The sequence below is a fragment of the Pristis pectinata genome, chromosome 7 (genome assembly GCF_009764475.1).
Source record: "Pristis pectinata isolate sPriPec2 chromosome 7, sPriPec2.1.pri, whole genome shotgun sequence".
NCBI classification, from domain to species: domain Eukaryota; kingdom Metazoa; phylum Chordata; class Chondrichthyes; order Rhinopristiformes; family Pristidae; genus Pristis; species Pristis pectinata.
The window spans coordinates 27,981,315-28,004,025 of NC_067411.1; the positions used below are offsets into that span (position 1 = coordinate 27,981,315).

The 22,711-nt window shown below is 39.2% G+C and overlaps 1 protein-coding gene across 2 annotated transcripts in view; it reads left to right on the forward strand.

The window, feature by feature from the left end:
- Positions 1-22,711, forward strand: part of LOC127572478 (centromere protein C-like) — a 55,888-nt gene that overhangs the window by 19,433 nt on the left and 13,744 nt on the right. For both annotated transcript variants that reach the window (XR_007956634.1, XM_052019803.1), the window contains exons 8-10: positions 1,646-2,616; positions 13,364-14,441; positions 14,809-14,897. Coding sequence is in view for 1 of the 2 variants with exons in the window: in XM_052019803.1 (XP_051875763.1) it covers positions 1,646-2,616; positions 13,364-14,441; positions 14,809-14,897 (2,138 nt within the window). In the remaining variant the exon portion in view is untranslated. The remainder of the gene's footprint in view (positions 1-1,645; positions 2,617-13,363; positions 14,442-14,808; positions 14,898-22,711) is intronic.

The following is a 22,711-nucleotide window of genomic DNA, read 5'->3' on the forward strand; positions in this document are numbered from 1 at the left end:
ACTGGCCATATTGGTTACTAATCATGATCCTGAGCTTTGCCTGGTAGTATTTACTGAAGTTCTTTATTTAAACTACTTGTAATGCCCTTGCTCCAGTAATAAGTAGGATTGTTAAGAGCCACTCCCTCCTGACATTGCGTCACTATTTCTGGTGTAGTTTCAGGAGTAGCATATAGACTTGCTGAAAGGAATGAATCAAAGTATGAATATATCAGGTTATTTACCATTTTTGTGGGATATTTTTCCCAATTTTGTCATGCTTCCAGATTTTCATCAGAAAAACTTTTCAGGGTAAACTGGTGTGGGTATGATTTGGTCATGTCCATATTTCATAGCTAGTCAAGTGCCAAGAGTGGTTGAACCAAGACTCTGTTTATGTTACTCTAGAAATGAGTCCCAATCATTTGTTTGCACGGCTTAATAAACCTGTATGGCTACTTTTAATAATTTGGTATCTGTGCCTTGGATCTCTCTTCAGTTCTGCCTTTATCAGAGTTTGACTTTTGAGAGAGTAATATGCCTACTTGCAGTTATCTGTACTGAAGCTATTTTTCCATGTATGCCCATTCTGCAAGTTTATTTTTTGCTGTCTTCCTTAATTTTAACCATATCCCAATTTAATGTCGTCTATCAATTTTCAAATTTTGCTTCCAATTTCTCCAAGCATAAATTATGTTATTGGTGTACAATAATGTTGCAACTCCAATTCCTGAAAGCCATTTTATCATATCTTTAACAAATGTGATTTATGAATAGCATGTGGAACTTCTTGTTGCAGCTGAAAGAACCTTGTGGCTTCAGCCTTGAGTTTTTTTGTCATTGTCATTTCTGAAATAGCATGGGACTATTCATTAGCAGCTTTGATTTGATTCACTTCAGCAGGGAGGTTTAATCTGAACAATATTGCAGAGTCAAAAAGTTCCTTGATAAACCTAGTGCCTTTACTAACTCGTGTTGTCATTTTTATAAATTTGTTACGGAAGCAGCATGATTTAACACCATTTTACAAATGTACAAAATCAATATTATTCTAGGTTTTGCACTCTCATGTATTCTTATAGATTGTAAGATGTAAAATCTTTTGATTTTTTTTTAAGGAAACCAAGTGTAGTCTAAATAATGCACAGCCATAATAAGTGGTTTTCTTATGTTCAGGCAGCTGGTTACACTGTAAGTGCTTAAGAGCAACAGTGTTTCTATTGAACATATAGTGTCAAGCAACTGATGGCAGCAGAAGAATTTCCTCACAGCTTCAGTGACCACATTTGATCCTGACTTTTGAAGGCTGTCTATGTGGAGTTTTCATATTCTTCCTGTGACTATGATGTTGCTGACGGGTGCTCCTGTTTCCTCCTACATTTCAAAGACATGCTAATAGGTTAATTGGCTATAGTATATTACCACTTAGTGCAGGTAAGTGGCAAAATACTTGAAGGGAAGTTGATGTGGGCACATGAGAGAATAAATTAGAGGGTGAATGGAACTGGTGGGATTTTGCTGCTGGGAGCTGGCTTGGACCCAATGGGCCTCCTGTGTTGTCATAAGTAGTGTCTACTTTCATACATTTGTTTAGGTTCAATACCAATAATAGTTTTAATGCTAGAGAAGAATTTGATAATTTAAAATAAAATCTATTTTTTTGCAGGCCTGCTATTTCTGCATTACCACACCCAAAACAATTTACTCCTGTTACTTCAGCACCTAACCTTGAATTTGTATTTGAATCAGAAGAAGAGGAGAACTTCTGTTTTGAGTCATGGATTACAATACCAAAGAAAGCCTTTGTACAAAAGCAGGATCCAGCTGAACAGGAAAAGGAACCTGTTGTGGATGCAAAGACAACAAAAAAGAAAGAAAGAAAGCAGAAGACAGCAAAAGTGAGAACATTCACTATTCAGTCAAAGATAAATGATGAAAATCAGTTAGCTCAGAATAAAAAAAGTAAGGCAAAATATGAAAATCAACCTAGGAAACGGCCTGCATGTCCATTGAAAAATAATACTGAGAAGGAGCAAGAGGAAGTACACAATGAATCTTCATCCCACTCAAAATATCTGTTACCTCCCAGACAAAAAAAATTGAAATCTGCAAGACCAAGGAAAAAATCTATAGTTGTATCCAATGAAAATGAAGAGCAGGAAGAGTTACAAGAACAAGACGAATTACACCAGGAACATCATTTTCATGTTAAGGAATCTAAAAACAGTATCGAAAAGGCTGAACTTTTTGATCAAAGTGTGATTGCTTCTAAGAAGTTTTTAGAATCTGAAAGCTCAATAAATTTGTCTTCATCTTATTCAAAACATTTGTTGGCTTCTAAGCAAACAAAGTTAGGAGGCAAAAAACAAGGACGACAAAGAAAGAAATTGGTAGCTATGCCTAAAAGAACTGAAGAACAAGAAGAAATAAGGGCCAGTTTTTGTGTTCAGGAAAATGAAAATAGAATGGAAGAGCCCAGAATGTCCGAGCAGAATACAGTTACTCCTAAGGATCCCCCAGAAAATGGAAGTTCAGTAAAGGATTGTAATGAAAAGGAATCAAACCTACCTTTATTTGCAAAATCAGGATCTCAGAACAAAAGGAGAACAAAAAAGCCACAAAAACAGAAACCAATAGGTAACCATTTTGTTTTAAACAAAATTGTTTACTTTAGCCTTAGTATTAAGATATTATGATCCAGTACTTTGCTGTTGAAATTTTTCCAGTTATAATAGTCAATGTTCATTGGTAATTAGTCGATGAGAAGTGGCTTTTCTGAATCCAAAATGATCAGTGGATATCTCAAGTTCTTAACATGAGCAAAATGTGAGAGGACAGTACGAATCAGATTTTTCTCTTATGATTGCTTGCATCAGTATGCCCTGCTGCAAGCTGTTTCTAGTTACTTTAGAAAAATACATAAATGAATGTAAACCTTGTTGCTAAATTTTATACTTGGAAAAAGGGTCTTGCGTGTTATTTTTGGCAAATTTGTATTTTCAGGGTACTGAAATATTAGTCTTCCTTGGCTTGGTATTTGTTTTCCATATGCTTATCTGAAATGCTTCAACGTGTTTTTCTTATTAGGGCACAATATAGGTCTATATTCATACAGATTATCAAGCCCATTGAGCCTTTTTTGCTAATGAACAAACTTTGCTATATGGCAGTCATTGATCAAATACAGTCTAGCCCATGGCATAAGAGGCATTGAACAAAATGGCAGCATTATGTATTCAGTAGTTATATTGCTATGGGAAAAGTAAACAATTGTATTCCCTAGTTTAAATGAGAGTTTACATTGGTTCATCCTATATGATCCATAGCATTGAGCTGACTTTTAATTGCTCTTTGCAGTACCTTCTCATTTCTACCAAATGGCTATCTCAAAGTAGAGTGGGCTTTGTTGCCTTGGACCTGACCAGCTGTCTTAACCTGAGGTCCACGCTATCCTGTTCTGTATACACAGGGCTGACTGATCTGACTCTCTGGCTGAGAGGTATTCTGCAAGGCGGAGCAGGCTCTGTGCTGCATTGCTATTATAGATCTTTGGGACTGTTTTTAAATGTCTGTGGAATTATTTTTAATGTACGTATCTGGTAGTCATATTTAAAAACTGTTCAAATACAGTCCTATAATTAAAAAAATAAGTGACTTAAATTATAAAAATGAATGAAATATCATAAAGTAACAAATAATTAAAAACATTGTTGTAAAATGAGTGAACTATTTATCATTTTTAAGAGTTAGTGGATGCATCCAAGTAAATAGGATTATATTTCCTATCACAGTCGCTTCTACCATTAGTATCAGGGACAGAGGTCTCTGTGACAGGTAGACTGGCGAAGACAAGTTCGTTTTTTTTTATGGCTCTGATTCTACTACCACCTACTGTAGAAATTGTAATTATTCTGAAAATACCCTTTATAAACAGAGGGATAAGCTGCAGTGTACCTCCAGCCCATCTGCTCAATGCATCATTGCTCTGCTATTGGGCCCAGTGATGAGTCCAGCTGCAGACAGGAGGTCAGATGCATTGGCATCTTTTCTGCAGATTGTTTCAAAACTGCTTTGCTTAACCATGCATGTGTTGCAGTCCATTGAAATATGGATTGAATATTGTAGTTCCATAGCCATATTAAAACTGGGCAGATCACTTGCATCAACTTGGATATCAGATTTGGACACTATATACTTAACCAATGAAGTCCATCTTATGAACATATAAAACATGCCTAAAATGGGACAACTGTTAAAAAGCCAAATCACATAATCGGCTGATTAAGTCAAAGAGAATCTTACCTAACAGTTAACATGCAGACTCCTCCATCATGATTTGTGGATATAACCTGTACCATGTGTCACAACAAACCCACCAGTCTGCTGCACTGAGATGTACAGTTGGGAGGAAATGACTCGCATGGCATTGGGTCTCCCTGCCTCAAATGATGAATCACGTTGAATACTACTTTCACAAAGCAAGGTCACAGATCATTGCTGGATGAGGGGCTTCAGTACTCCTCACCACGTGGTTCAGTAAAACTATCACTAGTGGAGTTGGTTGAGACTTTGAAGGACATAAGTTACCAGACTAGGACTGCAGTAGGTAGTAGTAGAATCAGAATCAGAGCCATAAAAAAGATAGTGAGCTGCCAGAGGAAGTGGTTGACAACATTTAAAAGACATTTGGACAGGTACACGGAGAGGAAAGGCTTAGGGGGGTATGGGCCTAGCACAGGCAAATGGGACTAGCTTAGATGGGCATCTGGTTAGGCATAGGACCGAAGGGCCTGTTTCCATGCTCTATTACTCTCTGAATCTATATCAAAGAGGGGGTTCCATAAACATCCCCATATTCATTGTTGGCAGAACCCAACATGAGCACAGATGAGATGGCTGAAGCCTTTGCAGTCATCTTCAGCCAGAAGTGTCAAGTAGATGAACCATCTCTGACACGTGAAGCACCACTGCAGTCTTAATTCTATACATTCTATGAGCTGTCTAGAAACAGTTAAGGGTACTGCATACAGCAAATCTATGGGCCCTGATAACATTCCAGCTGTAATGTTCTAGCCTAGTGCTCCAAAACCGGCTGCAGCACCCAATATAGATTGAATACTGTGATTGCGTTGATCATGTGGAAAATTCCTCAGGTATTTCCTGTTCATTCAAATCAAATTCAACTGGGTAATGAAACCACTGTTTTTGATACACTCAATCATCAATAAAGTAATGGAAGTTGTCATCGATGGGGTTATAAAGCAATATACATACACCCATGAGACTTAGTTTGGGTCCAGGGATCTCACTACTCCAGACCTTATTATAGCCTTGACCCAAAGAATGGAAGAAATAGCTGAATTCCACAGCTGCAGTGTAAGTGCTTGTCCTTGATAGCGAGGCCCTATATGATCAAATGCATTATATAAGTGCTCTGAGAAAATGGAAGTCAATGGGAATTGGGAGAAAACCTTTCACTGACTCTCCACAAGGTAGTTGTGATTGTTGGAAGCCAATCATCTCAGCCGCAAAATAAAACTGCAGAAATTCATTAGGTCAGTATCATTGACCAAACATCAGCTGCTTTAGGGATAATCTTGGCTTCGTTGTAAGGTCATACCATTGCTAGTGATTGGGATCGTTTAGTTTCATTTTGCATTTGAGTTAATGAAGCAGAATGTACCCACATGCAACATGACCAAGAAAGCGGAGTTCTGCTAAGTGTTGGGCAAGTACTGTTTCCATTAAGAGACAGCCCATCTATCTTCCCTTGATATTCCATGGCTTCACCACCACCTAATCTCCAGTTATCAAGATCCCCAAAACTTAAATGGAGCAGCCAGATCAATACTGTGACTGTAAGTACAGGTTAAAACTGGATTTTCTGTGGTGAGTGATTTGTCAAAATCTTTCCACCATCTCCAAGAAATTCTCCTTGAATGAATATTGCTGCAGGAACACTCATTATATTGCTGGTGGCTAGGACAATGCATCATGCTTAACTAGCATCCCACATTCTTATCTACCTTAAATATTCACTATTGCAATGGTCCAACAAAACTGCAATGTGTATGTTCGACAGAAAAGACTACAATAGTATTCCAAGGTTTCTTTATCATGATTCACAAGCCTCTAATCTGTGCCATTTAATTGGCCAAAGGCAGAATTCCAGCACATGTGAATTCCTCTCTGAGTTACATACCATCCTCACGTAGTACTGTAATGCTATTCCTTCACATATATTGGGACAAAATTCAAACAATCACCAACTACACTGTGGGAGCACTTTACATTTATTGCAGCTGTTCAAGCACACTGTTAACTATACTTTCTCAGGGCATTGAGATGAAACTGAGATAGTGACCTATCCAGTCATGCCCACATCCCATAAAAATAATCTAGTTTGACATTCCATGCAATATTATCAGGATTTTTTTTCTAAACAACATTCAAAATCAAATCTTTTGGATGTTGCAGTGGTTTGGGTGGATATTAAACATCCACAGTGTTGAACAGGGAAATTAATGATTCCTAATTAATGATGGATCTTCATTCATTTATTTCAAAATATACATAATTCATTAAACAAATCAGAACTATAGTTTACAGAACATTTAAGTCAACATTTCATAAGTCATTTTTTTCTGTTACTTCAAATAAGCATGTCATCAATTATAATTCATTTACAACATTGAAGGAAATAGTTTATGCACTTCTAATACCAATTACGGTCAATTAGTATGTAATGTCAGGAGGGCCCTAAACTGTGGCCCTGCCTCCTGGAGCCCTTGCAGTGGCTGCACCCAGCTTTAGTGCATCCCTTAGCACGTGGTCCTGGACTTTTGAATATATCAGTTTGTAGCACTTGGTCATAGACCACCTTTACTTAGAACAGCACTGAGATTTGGGCAGACCACAGGATATCTTTCACTATATTTATGGTATCCCAGTAGCAGTTGAACTTGTCTCGGTGTGTTCCATGGGAACAGCCTATATAGCATAGTGTTCTATAGCTGTTTGGGATGAACTTCCACAAATACTTCTCCATCTCATCACAGACGTTCCTGGCAGAGATGCATTTGTTAAGGGGATGGGTACTGGTCTCATTGCATGTTCCCCTTGTGACAACTACAATGGAAATGTGGCCAATTGAAAGATTTGATGGGGAGTGCCTTTCATAGGAACAAACAAGCAATGACTTGGTGCATGTTTGAAAACTTTAATGAAGCATTCTGCCAAATGACTCAGAGTCTGCTTGGGGAGCCAGTCCACTAGATCCACACCTTTTCCTGCAGAGCTCTGGTTATATTTCATGCAGAGTATTGATTAATTGATTTGTGATCAAGGATGATCTTCTGGATAAGGCATGACAAGTCTTGTGAAACATTCAATTGCAACGTGGCTGGGCACAACCTTTGTAAAATCGGGGAAAATAAAATCTCATCACATGGTGACACTTAGTGTTTGCATAGTTAAGGTCTAGGCACAGCTTGATGCAACCAGGTATCAAGGTACCATGGTACCAAGAATGAGGGCCTTGTTCAGATTTATCCCTTTGGAGGTTTATACATCGAAGTTCTGCAAATTCAGCCCATTTTTGAGATCCAGGTGAAATGGAAAAAGTCTTGGGTGATTGCTACAGCAGATTATGCAAACAAATGATTTTTTGATTCAGCAGCCAATCAGAGCAAACGGTAAACATTACTTTCACCAAAAAAGACGGAAAATTAATTATCCTACACTAGATAATCCCATGTAGTCTGCAGTAACATTAATGAATATGAAGCGTCTTTTTCTGGTATCTAATATGAACCATTAATTTCCACTAATTAAATTGCTACTTCTGATTATGCCATCTAATAATTCTAAAGATAGACTAAAACTCATCTTAATAGGAATTCAAAATAACAAACAAAAACATTGGCCTAAAATCCTTCTGTTTAGTTTGAAAATTTATCTGAAAACAATCTGCAAATCACATTTTTGAAAAGTCAATTGCGATCTGCCATTCAGCAAGTAAGCAACCTGTCAATCACAATAGGAACTCGGCAATCATTTTAAGACTTTTTTTGGTGCAAGGAGTTCATTTCTGATGGCCAGTAGGTGCAAACTTGTATGGGTGAGTTGGCCAATTGATCAAGGTGTATACATTCCCAGCTTCTAGCAGCATAGACAAACACGTGCAAGATAGACAAATGAGAGTCAGTGGATGTTGTTTACTTGGATTTTCAGATGGCCTTTGACAAGGTGCTGCACATTAGGCTGCTAAACAAGATAGGAGCCCATGGTATTACAAGAAAGGTACTAGCATGGATAGAAGATTGGCTGACTGGCAGAAGGCAAAGAGTGGGAATAAAGGGGGCCTTTCCTGGTTGGCTGTTGGTGACTAGTGGTATTCAGCGGGGGTTGGTGTTGGGACCACTACTTTTCACGTTATATGTTAATGATCCGGATGATGGAATTGAGGGCTTTGTGACCAAACAAATTCAGAAATTGGAGGTGCAAAGGGACTTGGGAGTCCTAGTGCAGGATTCCCTAAAGGTTAACTTGCAGGTTGAGTCAATAGCAAGGAAGGTAAATGAAATGTTAGCATTCATTTCAAGAGGACTAGAATATAAAAGCAAGAATGTAATGCTGAGGCTTTATAAGGCATTGGTCAGACCGTATTTGGAGTATTGTGAGCAGTTTTGGGCCCCATATCTGAGGAAGGATGTGCTGGCATTGGAGGGGGTCCAGAGGAGGTTTACAAGAATGATCCAGGGAATGAAAGGGTTAACATATGAGGAGCGTTTGATGGCTCTGGGCCTGTACTCACTGGAGCTTGGAAGGATGGGGGGGATCTCACTGAAACCTACCAAATATTGAAAGGCCTGGATAGAGTGGACGTGGAGAGGATATTTCCAGTAGTGGGAGAGTCTAGGACCAGAGGGCACAGCCTCAGAATAAAAGGATGTCCCTTTAGAACAGAGATGAGGGATTTCTTTAGCCAGAGGGTGGTGAATCTGTGGAATTCATTGCCACAGGTGGTGGTGGAGGCCAAGTCATTGGGTTGATAGGTTCCTGATTAATAAGTGCATCAAAGGTTACAGGTAGAAGGCAGGAGAATGGGGTTGAGGGGGAAAAATAAATCAGCCATGATCGAATAGCAGAGCAGACTCGAAGGGTCAAGTGGGCTAATTCTGCTCCTATGTCTTATGGTCTTCTGCCGCTAAAACCAATTTCTACAGGTAGTTCCCGCAGCTTAAGCAAATGTTTTCTAAATAGGTTAGCAGATTAGGTGGAATTTCAGAAGCTGAATGATGAATATTTTGCACTTGGCAAATGACATTTCCCCCCATGTGTAATGCATGCTATTCGCTTGAATTGTGTTACTGTAAATTAGGTGTACCCTGATCCTGAAACTGCAAACCAAGAGAATGACTTAGGTATTTGCATGACAACCAGTTGCCTTTTGGTGAACCCCAAGACAGTTACAAATCTCAAGTGTACGCTGAATCTCCCGATTATGGCAAGCAGCACATGGTTGAACGTTAAAACACAGTCATATCCGAGGGTCTGTTGTGGATTCTGCGCACTTGAGGAATAAAAATAACATTTCATGCCTCGCCGTTGATTGGTGGCCCCGTTCAAAAACTCATGCAAGGCTGTTTTTCAAAGTTGTTCTTTAGAGCTTTAAAGTTTAGACTGACTGATTTTTAGTTTGCCTTAAACCTGTTTCTACATGATCAATGCATTTGATTAGCATGCATGAATTTGAGCAATCTTTCATCAAATGGTAAATATAATTAGAATGTCCCATTCCAGTATTAATCAGTGATGTAATTTATTACTAATAGAGAGTATTGGTAGAAGGCATTCTCGGAGAGTGGAGGAGGTTCGTATATTGTATAAACACTAAGCACATGACTCTTGGGCTAAATACCTGTTTCTGCACTGTAAATTCCATGGAATTTAACATGTTTATAACAACAAGTTTCTGGAAAATTGATTTTTACAGAGAAATTTACAAAAAAAAAGTTAACTAAAGAAATAGCAATACAAGTAGATCATTTGGCCCCTTGTGCTTTCTCCGCAGCTTACCATGATCGTGGCTGATGTTTTACTTCAATGGCACTTATTTGCTAACCCTGTATCACAATTCCCTTAATAGATTTAAAAAAAGACTCTACCAATCTCTCTCTTGAGGTGTTGCACTTTGGGAGGTCAAATGTAAGGAGAAAGTACGTATACAATGAATAGCAGGACCCTTAGGAGCAATGATGTACAGAGGGATCTTGGGGTCGAAGTCCATAGCTTCCTGTAATTGGCAATACAAGTAGATAGAGTGGCAAAGGTGTATAGCATGTTCACCTTCACAGGTTGAGGCATTGAGTATAAGAGTCAGGAAATCATGTTGCAGCTGTACAAAGCTTTGCATAGGCTGCACTTGGAGTAATGTGTGCAGTTCTGGTCGTCCCATTGCTGGAAAAATCTGGAGGCTTTGGAGAGGGTGCAGAAGAGGTTCAGCAGGATGCCGCCTGGATTGGAGGGTATTAAATATAAGGAGAGTTTGGACAAACTTGGGTTGTTTTCTCTGGAGCATTGGAGGCTGAAAGGCTACCTGATAGAAGTTTATAAAATTATGAGAGAAAAAAATAAGGTGGATCATCAGAGACTTCTTCCCAGGGTGGAAATGTCAAATACTGGAGGGCATAGCTTTAAGATGAGAAGAGGAAAGTTTAAGGGAGATTTACAAGGAAAGTTATTTGTATACACCGTGAGTGGTAGGTGTCTGGAACATGCTGCCAGGGGAAGTGGTGGAATCAGTCAAGATAGCAAAGTTTAAAAGGCATTTAGACAGGCACATGAACAGGCAGAGAATGGATGTCTATACACCATGTGCAGGCATATGGGATTAGTTCAAGATGGCATCATGATCGGCACAGACATCTTGGGTTGAAGGGCCTGTCCCTGTGCTATACTGTTCTATGTTCTTTGAGAAGGTGCCATGCAAGAGATTATTGAACTAAATAATGGGAGTAACTACTACCATGGACTGAGGACTGGTCCAAGATGGAGAGAAGAGAGTAGGAATGAAAAGACCATTTTTGGATTGGGAGGCTTCTTCACAGGAACATGTTGATTCTGAATTCTGACCAGCTGGCCTTCCAAAGACCTTCCAAACATTCAAATATTCTATATCAGCTGGCTTTCCCTTTCCTTTTCCTTTCAGAAATACATGCCACCTCTGTCCATTCCTGTGATTTCCAAGTGCCTTGTTACCACTTCCTTAATAATGGATTTCAGCATTTTGTCTACTAATGCCAGATTAACTGGTATATAGTTTCCTTTCTGCTCTTTCCTGCCCTTTTTTTTTTAAAAGTGGGTTTACATTCAGTACTTTGCAGTCTGTGAGAACAGTTTAAAAACTAATGGAGTTTTGGATAATGACAACCAGTAGAACTGCTGTTTCCTTAGCTGTCATCTTCAAATCCTTAGGATACAGGTCATCAAGCCCTGACAATTCATGGCCTTTCAACTCCATTAATTTCTCCAATACTAGTTTTTATATTAGTGTTAATTTATTTGCGCACAGTAAACAATCTGCTGGAGGAACTCAGCAGACGTTTTGGGTTGAAACCCTGCATCAGGCTTGCATTGAGTCATGATACAGAGTTTCGACGTTGACAATTCCTTTACCCCCACAGATGCTGCCTAACCTGCTGAGTTCCTCCAGCAAAGTGTTTGTTGTTCCAGATTCCAGCATCTCTAGTCAATTGTGTTTCTATTTGAGTGCAATGTTCATTCTAGTCTTCATCCCTATAGTGCTCCACTATTTCTGGAAGGAAAATAAAGTGCCTCCTATGAAGGCAGACATAAAATACTGGTTAGTTTTGCCTCCATTTCTTTTTGGCCAAATATACTTTATTCTGTCTTAGTCTGTAAGGGATCCACTTGAGTTTTTGCAAGTTATTTTCCTTTGCAAATGCTACAACTGATAAATTTTTATTTTTCTTGCTAGTCAATTTTCGTATTCTACCTTCCCTGTCATTAGTGCCTTTGTCCTCCCATGCAGAATTCCCAAATATTTCCCAACTTCATGCTGACGTGATTATTTGGCAATGTTCAAAGCTGTTTCTTTTGATCTAATAATATCTTTAATTTCTCTTGATAACCATGGGTGGACTACTTTTACAGCTGTTTTGTTTTGCCTTACAGAGATCCATATTAGTTGCAAACTGTATTAATTCTTTAAAAGTGAGTTTTTTAATGCTAATTTTATAAAATGTAGTTTCGTAATCTAGCATGGTCAACTTGTGTGTAATACCTTCATAGTTTGATTTATTTAGATTCAGGATCTCCAGTTTTGGGTTGAACTAAATCACTTTCAATCTTTTAGATAAGGTTCTATCATTTTATGATCACTGTAAAAGCTCCTTTAACACCCTGAGTTCATCCTCCATACCATTACTGCTAATTTGATTTGCCTGGCCTTTATGTAGATTTAAGTCCTCAATGATTATGTTATCTTTGTTACATGCCCCTTTAATTTTATGATTTATACTATTCCCCACATTGCCAATGCTATTTGAGGGCTTATAGATAACTCCCACAAAATTTTCTGCCTTTTGCTGTTAATTCCATCCAAACTGATTCAATTTCTTGATTTTCTGAGCTATAATCCTTCCACTCCATTGCCTTTATCTCATTCTTTAATATCAGGGCTGCCCCATCTCCATTTCCTTTTTGCTTATCCTTTATTCCAAACCTTGGTCATTTTGTAACTTCGTCTCTGAAATAGCTGTTAGATTGCCATGATTAATTTCTAATTGTGCCATTAATTCAGTACTGACTGCTACACACGTTCCAAGCCTTCAGTTTTGTATCTTTAGCATTTCTCTCTGCTCTTGATGTAATTAGAGGCACATTGGTGCCCTACTTGTTGCTACCCCACAGAGCATTGATTCTTCAGAGTGTTCTTGGTCCTTCAGTCTGAATGTTTGTACAGTAGGTACAAACCCCACTTCAAAAGAGATATCTACTTGGGCTACGAATCCCACTAGTGCCCCTGCAGCAAAGAATCGCCCGCAACTCAGTGTGGAGCAGCTACCTGGAAGACTGGTGTTCACTGGGCTGGGGCATTGAATGTCAAGAGTAAGTGGAAGGACATTTTTCTGTTGAAGATAATAATTTGGGGCATACAATTCACTTAACCCTTATCAGTCCATTTTGGATAATAGATATATACTCAAGTTGTGTTTATTGTATATTACAATAGTGAAAACATCTTAAAACACAATTCTTCGTAAAGTATTTTGAACATCCTGAGATGAAAGTTGGTACTAAAACGGAAAGTTTTTCCTCTTCTATGTTATTTTGATTAATTATTGGCATTTTATTTCAGTCAAAAAAGAAATGTCAAAAAAGGAAACTCAGCTGATGAAACATGGCTCTTCCAAGAAAAGTCTTCCTTCTTCCCATGAGCCTGATGAGAACCTTGTCCAAGATAATACTTCCAATTTATGTTCAAGGAGCCAGCGCCTTACCAGACCGCCACCAAAGTGGTGGGTGGTACAGCATGATGATAGTTATCTGCAAAAGGAGTTGAACACAAATTACTCGCCAGAACAGAACACCAATTTACAAGGAAGGATGGCAAAGGGAAAGTCTGCAATGTCTAAAATGAAGAAAAAGATGGTTACGAAAAGAACTTCATCTGGTCGAACAGAACAACTGGAGACAGAAGAATGTAGTTCAGAGGAGCAAAGTTTTGAGAAAGAGGTTTCTGAAAATGTTTGTTATCCACGTAATCCACCACAAGACCGTCTTACTCAAAATGTATCAATTAAGAAGCAAGGTAGAAAACAAAAGTATACTTCAGCCTCAACCAAACCAAAAAAGCGATTATTTTCAGAGGCTGAAGAAGCAAAGGCAAAACCCTTTGAAAGGCACCAGTGCAAAAAGCAAAAATCCCTTCAAAAACTGAAAGTTCGCAATATCAGTGTGCGTGGTAAAAATGAAATGGAACAAAATGAGGATTCTGATCAACTTACAGACTCTGCTCATGTTTCTCCAACTTTAAGGCAAACTAAGCACTTTGTCTCTTTATCATCCAAGCCAACTTCACAAAAACCCTTCCAAGAATCTTTAGCATCCTTCAGTACTACTTATGTTGTCAAGAGTCCACAAAGACCTGCTCACGGACATCCAGAACTTATCAAAGTTTCTTCAAGGACTCCAAATCGGGCTGTAATGAGTCCCAGAAAGTCTACCACTAGACCTGCTGATCAACCTTGTACAAGTGTACAGGTTCCCTCAGCTACTCCATATCGTGTTGCAATGAACACAAGAAGGTACCAAGATAAGTCTGTTCCTTCTCAACCTTGTGGACAGACACTAGACGAGAATGAAGAGGGTGATGAATCCAGCACCTCTGTAAAAGAGATGAGAACATTAAAACAAGGACGCCACTGTGGGGATTTGTAAGTAGGCAAACCTTTTCAAGGACTTGGATATTATAATGAATACAGTATAATCGTTCAACTTATCATTCAATAGATTTTTAGCTATTAAAGGAATGAAAGGATTTGGGGTTAGTGCAGGAAAGTGGTGTTGAGGTGAAAGATCATTTATGACCTTACTGAATGATGGAGTTGACATGAGGACTGAATGGCCCAAGTTTGCTTCTGTTAATGTTCATATGTGCACATTGGTAGATATTCTCACAGGTAGAGTTGAGAGCTACAAAATGTTATTAATCCATCTAGTTTTTAAAAACAAATTTCAGTCTGTTCATAATTTTACTAGTTTCAGCTGGTATATTAATGGATTTATTTCCTTTACTTTTAGGCCTGTTTTTAATAGGAGTGGGCCAGGGCCCACTGTGAATTATCAAGAATCTTCAGATGCAGGAGACAATAGAAATCTTGAGCGTGAAGGTATGATGGTTGAAAGTGAAAACATACTGCAGAAAATATGGTTTAATGCAAATTCAGAGAATCCTTTCGAATGAATTTATGTTATCATGTTACAGTTTTCTTTAAGTTGATTATTTTTTTCTAGCTCTTTGCTATACTACTTTGCCTAAATGGTAAATCTTTGTGTCTGAGCATGAAGTCATTGTCCTTCTACCCAGGCCCTCCTACACACACCCAACCCCACCAGTCCCCTATCACCCACTTTCTCTCCCCTCCCCCACCTACTCTATCTGCCTATCATCCACACACTCCTCCCACTGGGTCCCCTCTGCCCTCTGTTCCCATTGGCCTGTCCCACCTCCTTATTTCGTTCTATGATCCCTTGTTTTCCCCTGTACTACCTCAATGCACTGTTGTAATGGAATGATCTGTATGGAGTTTTTCACTGTACCTTGGTACATGTGATAATAACAAACCAATTTACCAATTTAAATTTACTATACTCCACCTTTTCTATCAGATTCTATCATCTGCAGCCCTTTGTTGGCTTCACCTATCCCTTCCCAGCCTCTGTCGCTATTTCTACCCTTCCCTCTCCACCTGACTCCATCTGCCAGTCATCCCTCCTCACCTGGATCCACCTATCGCTTGCCAGCTTTTGCCTCACCCCTCCCCCTCACCTCTGTATATTGGCTATTTTCCTCTGTACTTTTTCAGTCCAGATGAAGGATCTCGACCCAAAATGTCGACAGTCTATTTCTCTTTATGAAAGCTGCCTGACCCGTTGAGTTCCTCCAGCAGTTTGTTTTATGCTTATAAATTCATATAATTTATCTTTGCAAGAAGGGTAGTTTGTAATAGTTCTTTCATGGAATGGATAAATAGAAATAGAATTGTGTCAATCACTGCTTAAAATCTGCTTTACAATGCTGGCTTTCATCTTTGAATTCATGTCTAGGACAGAAAGAAATGTACTTATAGTTGGCAGGGCCTTTGTACACATCAGTGTAAAATGGACGAGTCTCAGTGACTGAAAAATTAGACTTAAGACCCAACAGCTTAAACAGATAGCAACATTTTCTCAGTTGTTGGCCTTGCTTCCAGTGAAAAATCTAAGAGGACACACAATTGACAATTTAAAATATGGGAGCATATTCAATTGCTTCAACTTCCAGTAACTCGTCAATGCACTTTTCAGGAATAAAGAAGTATCTATGAGTTTATGATTTGTTTTTGTATATAAAGCATCAGTTACTGGTAATACTATTAATCTGTGACTTCATTAGTGGGAACTTTTCCCTTCACTCAGAAACTTAGATTTAAATCCCACTGCACAACTCGACCATATAATTGAGGCTGCCAAAGATATACCAGACAACAATGCTGAAATTCACCATCATCTTAAATGCCTTTAGTCTATTGAGGAAAAGGCTATTTGAATATCAAGACTTCAGATCTGGCACAATGCTCATGGTCTACCAGGCAGCAGAGATACCTGCCCTCCTACATGCTTCTGAGACCTGGACTACCTACAGCTTGCATCTCAAGGCACTGGAAAATAACAGTAAAGTCCATTCTGCAGGCTTACAAAATGAGCACATCTTTGACAAATGAATTTCAGTATAGATAAGTGAGATGTAATACATTTTGGTAGGAATGATAAGGAGGCTTCATAACTCTTGGAAAATAAATTTCTAAATAGGGTAGAAGAGCAGAGTTCTAGCAGTTCAGATATACTAATCACTATAGTTAATAACACACATTTAATAAAGCTATAATTGAAGTGGCTGAGGCTCATTTTGCAGTGGATGGAATTGAAAAATCCATCAAAAATCAAGATGATTACTTTGAACTGGTATGAAAATTTGGTTGGATCACGTTATGCTATTTTGGTTGCCATTTTGTTAGAAGGATATTGAAGAACTGGAGATGGTGCAATAAATATTTACAAGGATAATTCAAGAGCTGTGATGCTCTACCTATCAGCAAACCATGATAAGGTCTGGGCGTGTTTCTTTGTAAAGAATCACGAGTGACCTGAGAGAGGTCTTCAAGAGTATTTAAAGATTTGATAGAATGAATGTAGGGAAGATTTGTGGAGCAATCTAAAATTAGGAATCATGAATAAAAGATGGTCACCAATAAATCTAAAAGACAAATTCAGAAGGAACCTCTTTACCCAGGGAGTTACCACTGAGTAGTTGAAACGAATAGCCAATCCGAAGCTTAGCCTCCAGCATAGAAAATTGGACAGAATGGGTTGCTTCGGACATTTTCAACCTCTCCCTGCTTCAGTCTCAGGTTCCCTCCTGTTTTAAGAAGACTGCTATCATTCCGGTACCAAAGAAAAGCAAGGTAACATGCCTGACTACTGACCAGTGGCTCTGACATCCACCATCATGAAGTGCTTTGAGAGGTTATCAACTCCAGCCTATCAGACAACCTGGACCCATTGCAATTCGCCTATCAGCGAAACAGGTCTACAGCGGATGCCATCTCCCTGGCCCTACACTCAGCTCTGGAGCATCTGGACAGTAAAGAACATACATTAGACTATTGTTTATTGACTACAGCTCTGCCTTCAATACAATAATTCCAAGCAAGCTTGTCACCAAACTCCGAGACCTAGGACTCAACACCTCCCTCTGTAACTGGATCCTTGACTTTCTGACCAACAGACTGCAATCAGTGAGGATAGGCAGCAATACCTCCAGCACGATTATTCTCAACACTGGTGCCCCACAAGGCTGCGTCCTCAGCCTTCTACTCCCTATACACTCACGACTGTGTGGCCAGATTCTGCTCTAACTCCATCTACAAGTTTGCAGATGATCCCACCGTTGTAGGCTGTTTCTCAAACAGCGATGAGTCGGAGTACAGGAAGGAGATAGAGAGCTTAGTGGAATGGTGTCATGACAACAACCTTTCCCTCAATGTAACAAAACTAAAGAGCTGGTCATTGACTTCAGGAAATGGGGCAGTGTACATGCACTTGTCTGCATCAATGGTGCTGAGGTTGAGAGGGTTGAGAGCTTCAAGTTCCTGGGAGTGAACATCACAACAGCCTGTCCTTGTCAAATCACATAGATGCCACGGCCAAGAAAGCTCACCAGCGCCTCTACTTCCTCAGGAGGCTAAAGAAATTTGGTTTGTCCCCCTTGACTCTCACCAACTTTTACCGATGCACCATAGAAAGCATCCTATATGGATGTATCACAGCTTGGTACGGCAACTGCTCTGTCCAAGACCGCAAGAAGCTGCAGAGAGTTGTGGACGCAGCCCAGCGCATCATGGACACCAGCCTCCCCTCCTTGGACTCTGTCTTTACCTCTCGTTGTCTTGGTGTAGCAGCCAGCATAATCAAAGACCCCACCCACCCGGGTCATTCTCTCTTCTCTCCTCTTCCATCAGGTAGAATATACAAGAGCCTGAGGTCACGTACCACCAGACTTAAGGACAGCTTCTACCCCACTGTGATAAGACTATTGAACAGTTCCCTTATACAATGAGATGGATTATGACCTCATGATCTACCTTGTTGTGAGCTTGCACCTTATTGCACTGCACTGTCTCTGTAGCTGTGACACTTTACTCTCTACTGTTACTGTTTTTACCTGTACTACCTCAATGCACTCTGTACTAACTCAATGTAACTGCACTGTATAGTGAATTGACCTGTACTATCGGTTTGTAAGACAAGCTTTTCACTGTACCTTGGTACAAGTGACAATAATAAACCAATACCAATACCTTTTGTTCCTATCACACTAAAAAGAAATGATTTTACCATGGATTTGCTGCTCCCACCTTTCATACTACTTATAGCTTAATGTCATGAATAATCTGGAAATAACAGATTCTGTAACACTTAGTCATTGTTGTATGCAGGTATTCCTTGGGCAGAATAATTTATTTAATTGTTTAACTTGTATCTGTTTTCAATTTAATTTTAACTTCAGTTGCATACTTCAAGTAATTCTCACTGAAAACATGTAAGTTGCTTTAGAAATAATTTCAACATTAATTGTTATCCTGAAAAAAGTTATCATGTTGTTTCCCTCCTCATCCCTAAATCTTCATAGCTAATGTTCACTAAATTCTGAATAGCTGCTTGATGTGATGAATCTATTACATAAACTTCCCTGGAATTTTTATGTTTTCAATTGTAGCAAGGCATTTGATTATGTTGAACATGTTTGCCCCCGTCCATTGTTCTGAGTCTTTTAAGCAGGTGCAGTGAGGATGGACTGTGGAAAAACAGAATAGTACTGGAGAGGAAATAAAACAAAGCAGCATGTTATTTAATATGAATACCAAAAGATGAGAATGCCTGGACCAGAAAAGGATGAGGCAGAATTCAAATGGAAAATCATAATAATCTTAGCCTAAGATATTAAGGTGATATCACCTTATTAGAAGAAAGTAAAGAGGATATGAGAAATATTAAGAAAATTAAACAAATGAGGCAGAGTTCATCTGTTATTGAACATCAAGACATCGGAACATCATCCAAAAGACTAGTGTAGGGGCAGGCGCAGAAGTGTAGCAGTAAGCGTAACGCTTTACAGTGCCAGTGACCCGGGTTCAATTCCGGCTAATGTTTGTAAGGAGTTTGTACTTTTTCCCCGTGTCTGCGTGGGTTTTCTCTGGGTACTCTGGTTTCCTCCCACATTCCAAAGACATGCAGGTTAGGAAGTTGTGGGCATGCTGTGCTGGCACCAGAAGCATGGCGACGCTTGCGGGCTGCCCCCAGAACACTACGCAAAAGATGCATTTCACTGTGTGTTTTGATGTACATATGACTAATAAAGATATCTTGCCTTAATCAAAATTTTAAAAATTGCAAATGTTGGAAATCTGAAATAAAAACAGAAAAATGCTGGAAAAACCCAGCAGGTCAGGCAGCATCTGGGGAAAGAAAAACAATTAACGTTTTGGGTTGAAAACTCTTCATTAGACCCTTATCAATTTTCAGTTTTTATTAAAATAATAGTCATATTGTTTCCAAGTATTCCTGGCCAGAATAGACAGAAGTGAAGCAGGCACTGAAGAATTCAGAAGAATGTTTATACCAGGAGAAGCAGTGATGTCATGCATGATTAAGATAATGAAAGATAAAGATGTTACTGTTTGACTAAAGTAAGAATAGAAAGAACACTGGTTTTCCTTCTAGTATTATATAGATGTGAAAACTGGATTTAATGAAGGAATGAGAACATGACAATTCATTGCATGACAATGGTGACACTGCAGAAGATTGCTCAAAATCCCACAGACATCAAGATGATCAGCCATTTGGTTTTAGGCCAAATTAAGGCTGCTAATTCCACCAAGATGCTCAAGGAGAAATTGTCATACTTTAAACCTCAAATATGGAAAACAGTTAAACAGAGAAAACAATTATGTTGGTTAAATGGAAGGAAGAAGAAGGAAAACAGCGATCAGATTGGATAAAAGGAATCGAGTAAGCCCTTAGCATGTTTTTGCAGCCACTCTATGATGTACTTAGTGATCGGCCTGATTTAAACACACGGATGAGGACATAACATGCGATGCAATGCATGAGTTGATCCTTGCGTAGGATGATATTGGTTTATTATTGTCACTTGTACCGAGGTACAGTGAAAAACTTGTCTTGCATACCGATTGTACAGGTCAATTCATTACACAGTGCAGTTACATTGAGTTAGTGCAGAGTGCATTGATGTAGTACAGGTAAAAACAATAAGTACAGAGTAAAGTGTCATAGCTACAGAGGAAGTGCAGTGCAGGTAGACAATAATGTGCAAGGTCACAACAAGGTAGATTGTGAGGTCGTATAAGGGAACTGTTCAATAGTCTTATCACAGTGGGATAAAAGCTGTTTGAGCGGGTGTTATTTGCCTTCAGGCTCCTGCCTGATGGGAGAGGAGAGAAGGGAGAATGACCCAGGTGGGTGGGGTCTTTGATTATGCTGGCTGCTTCACCAAGGCAGTGAGAGGTAAAGACCATGGAGGGGAGGCTGGTTGCTGTGATGCTCTGGGCTGTGTCCACAACTTTCTGCAGTTTCTTGCAGTCCTGGGCAGAGCAGTTGCCATACCAAACCGTGATGCATCCAGATAGGATGCTTTCTATGGTGCATCGATAAAAGTTCGTGAGTGTCAAAGGGGACATACCGAATTTCTTTAGCCTCCTGAGGAAGTAGAGGTGCTGGCGAGCTTTCTTGGCAGTGGAGTCTACGTGATTTGACCAGGACAGACTATTAGTGATGTTTACTCCTAGGAACTCGAAGCTCTCAACCCTCTTGACCTCAGCACCATTAATGTAGAAAGGTAAGATAACATCGAAACACACAGTAAAATGCATCTTTTGCATAGAGTGTTCTGGGGCAGCCCGCAAGTGTTGCCTTGCTTCCGGCGCCACGGCTTACTATGGTGGTATCATCTGCAAACTTGTATATGGAGTTAGAGCAGAATGTAGCCACACAGTCAAGAGTATATAGGGAGTATTGGAGGTGTTGCTGCCTATCCTCACTGATTGCGGTCTGTTGGTCAGAAAGTCAAGGATCCATTTACAGAGGGAGGTGTTGAATCCCAGGTCTTGGAGTTTGGTGACAAGTTTGCTTGGAATTAGTATTGAAGGAGGAGCTGTAGTCAATAAACAATAGTCTAACGTAGATGTCTTTACTGTCCAGATGCTAATGATAGGGAAAGGATATGAGCATCAGAGGTTTTGATTAACTGAAGTTTATGGAAAATGAAGCACATGCAATTACCCTAGAGAAGATTGAAGTAGTCTAACTGCATGATACTAAGACAATTTGTTGGAGCAGATCATGTTATCCATTTGTTGCTAGATTAGCTGCACGGAAAAGTAAAGTTAATTGTAAATGGTTTTGAGCACATCATTTTTTTATTGCTGCATTTTCTCCTTGATACTCTGAATGAATAAGGAGAAAATGGGTAACATAATTTAAATTTGCTTTGTACAGAAGAAATAGCTGTTGGTCTACACAGATGAGCGTGCTCCAAGTTTATGATGCTTAATTGATGTTGCCTTTGGTTTCTTGGTCTGCATAAAAAAAATCAATAAAGTTAATAATTCAATAAAGGTGAGTATAATTTGAATGACTATTTCTCTTTCCAGTTTCCATAGGTAAATATACTGCCATCCAAATGTGATTGAGGGATTCACTGGCACATGGTCTCTTTTACGTTTTCCTTCATATAAGAGCATGTAAATGAATCTTGTCCAAATGTTGACTATCTGTAATGCTTTGTTCTGGTGTGTTGTCATTGTTTTTCTCTAGTGAACATCACTTAATTTTGTTCCTTGCATGGCTAGAAAGGTTACACATTGTATAGAATCTTTGGTCTTTTGTAGGTTTTATCAAATTTGAATATTTACTGTGTTTTCATTTCTGTATGTTCTGGAAGAGCAAGGGCAGTAGTCATTCTGGGCATATAGGTTGAAACTCTCCAGTTCATTCTATGCTGTGGCTACTCCAGTAGTCTGGCATGTTTTGAATCTGTAGTACAGATCTGTACTAATAAACTACTTCTAAGATCTAAAATTAAGATCTGTACTAATTTGTTGCTAATTAACCTACCAATGCAACTTTTGCAATCTCAGTCAACATTTCTGACTTTCGGTTACAGACAGTTCTTGGAACCCTTGTGTGACCTGGGGAGTGTATCTGCTTAAAATAAAGAACAGTTTTCCTGCTTGGAGGAAAATGATCGGGGGCAATTTCTGTGGTCTGGACTTTCTGTGGTCTGGTACCAGTCAAGTCCCAAGGGTACTGGACTGAAGAGTTTCAACCTGTACTATCATCTGCAAGTTTCCATTCAAGTTCC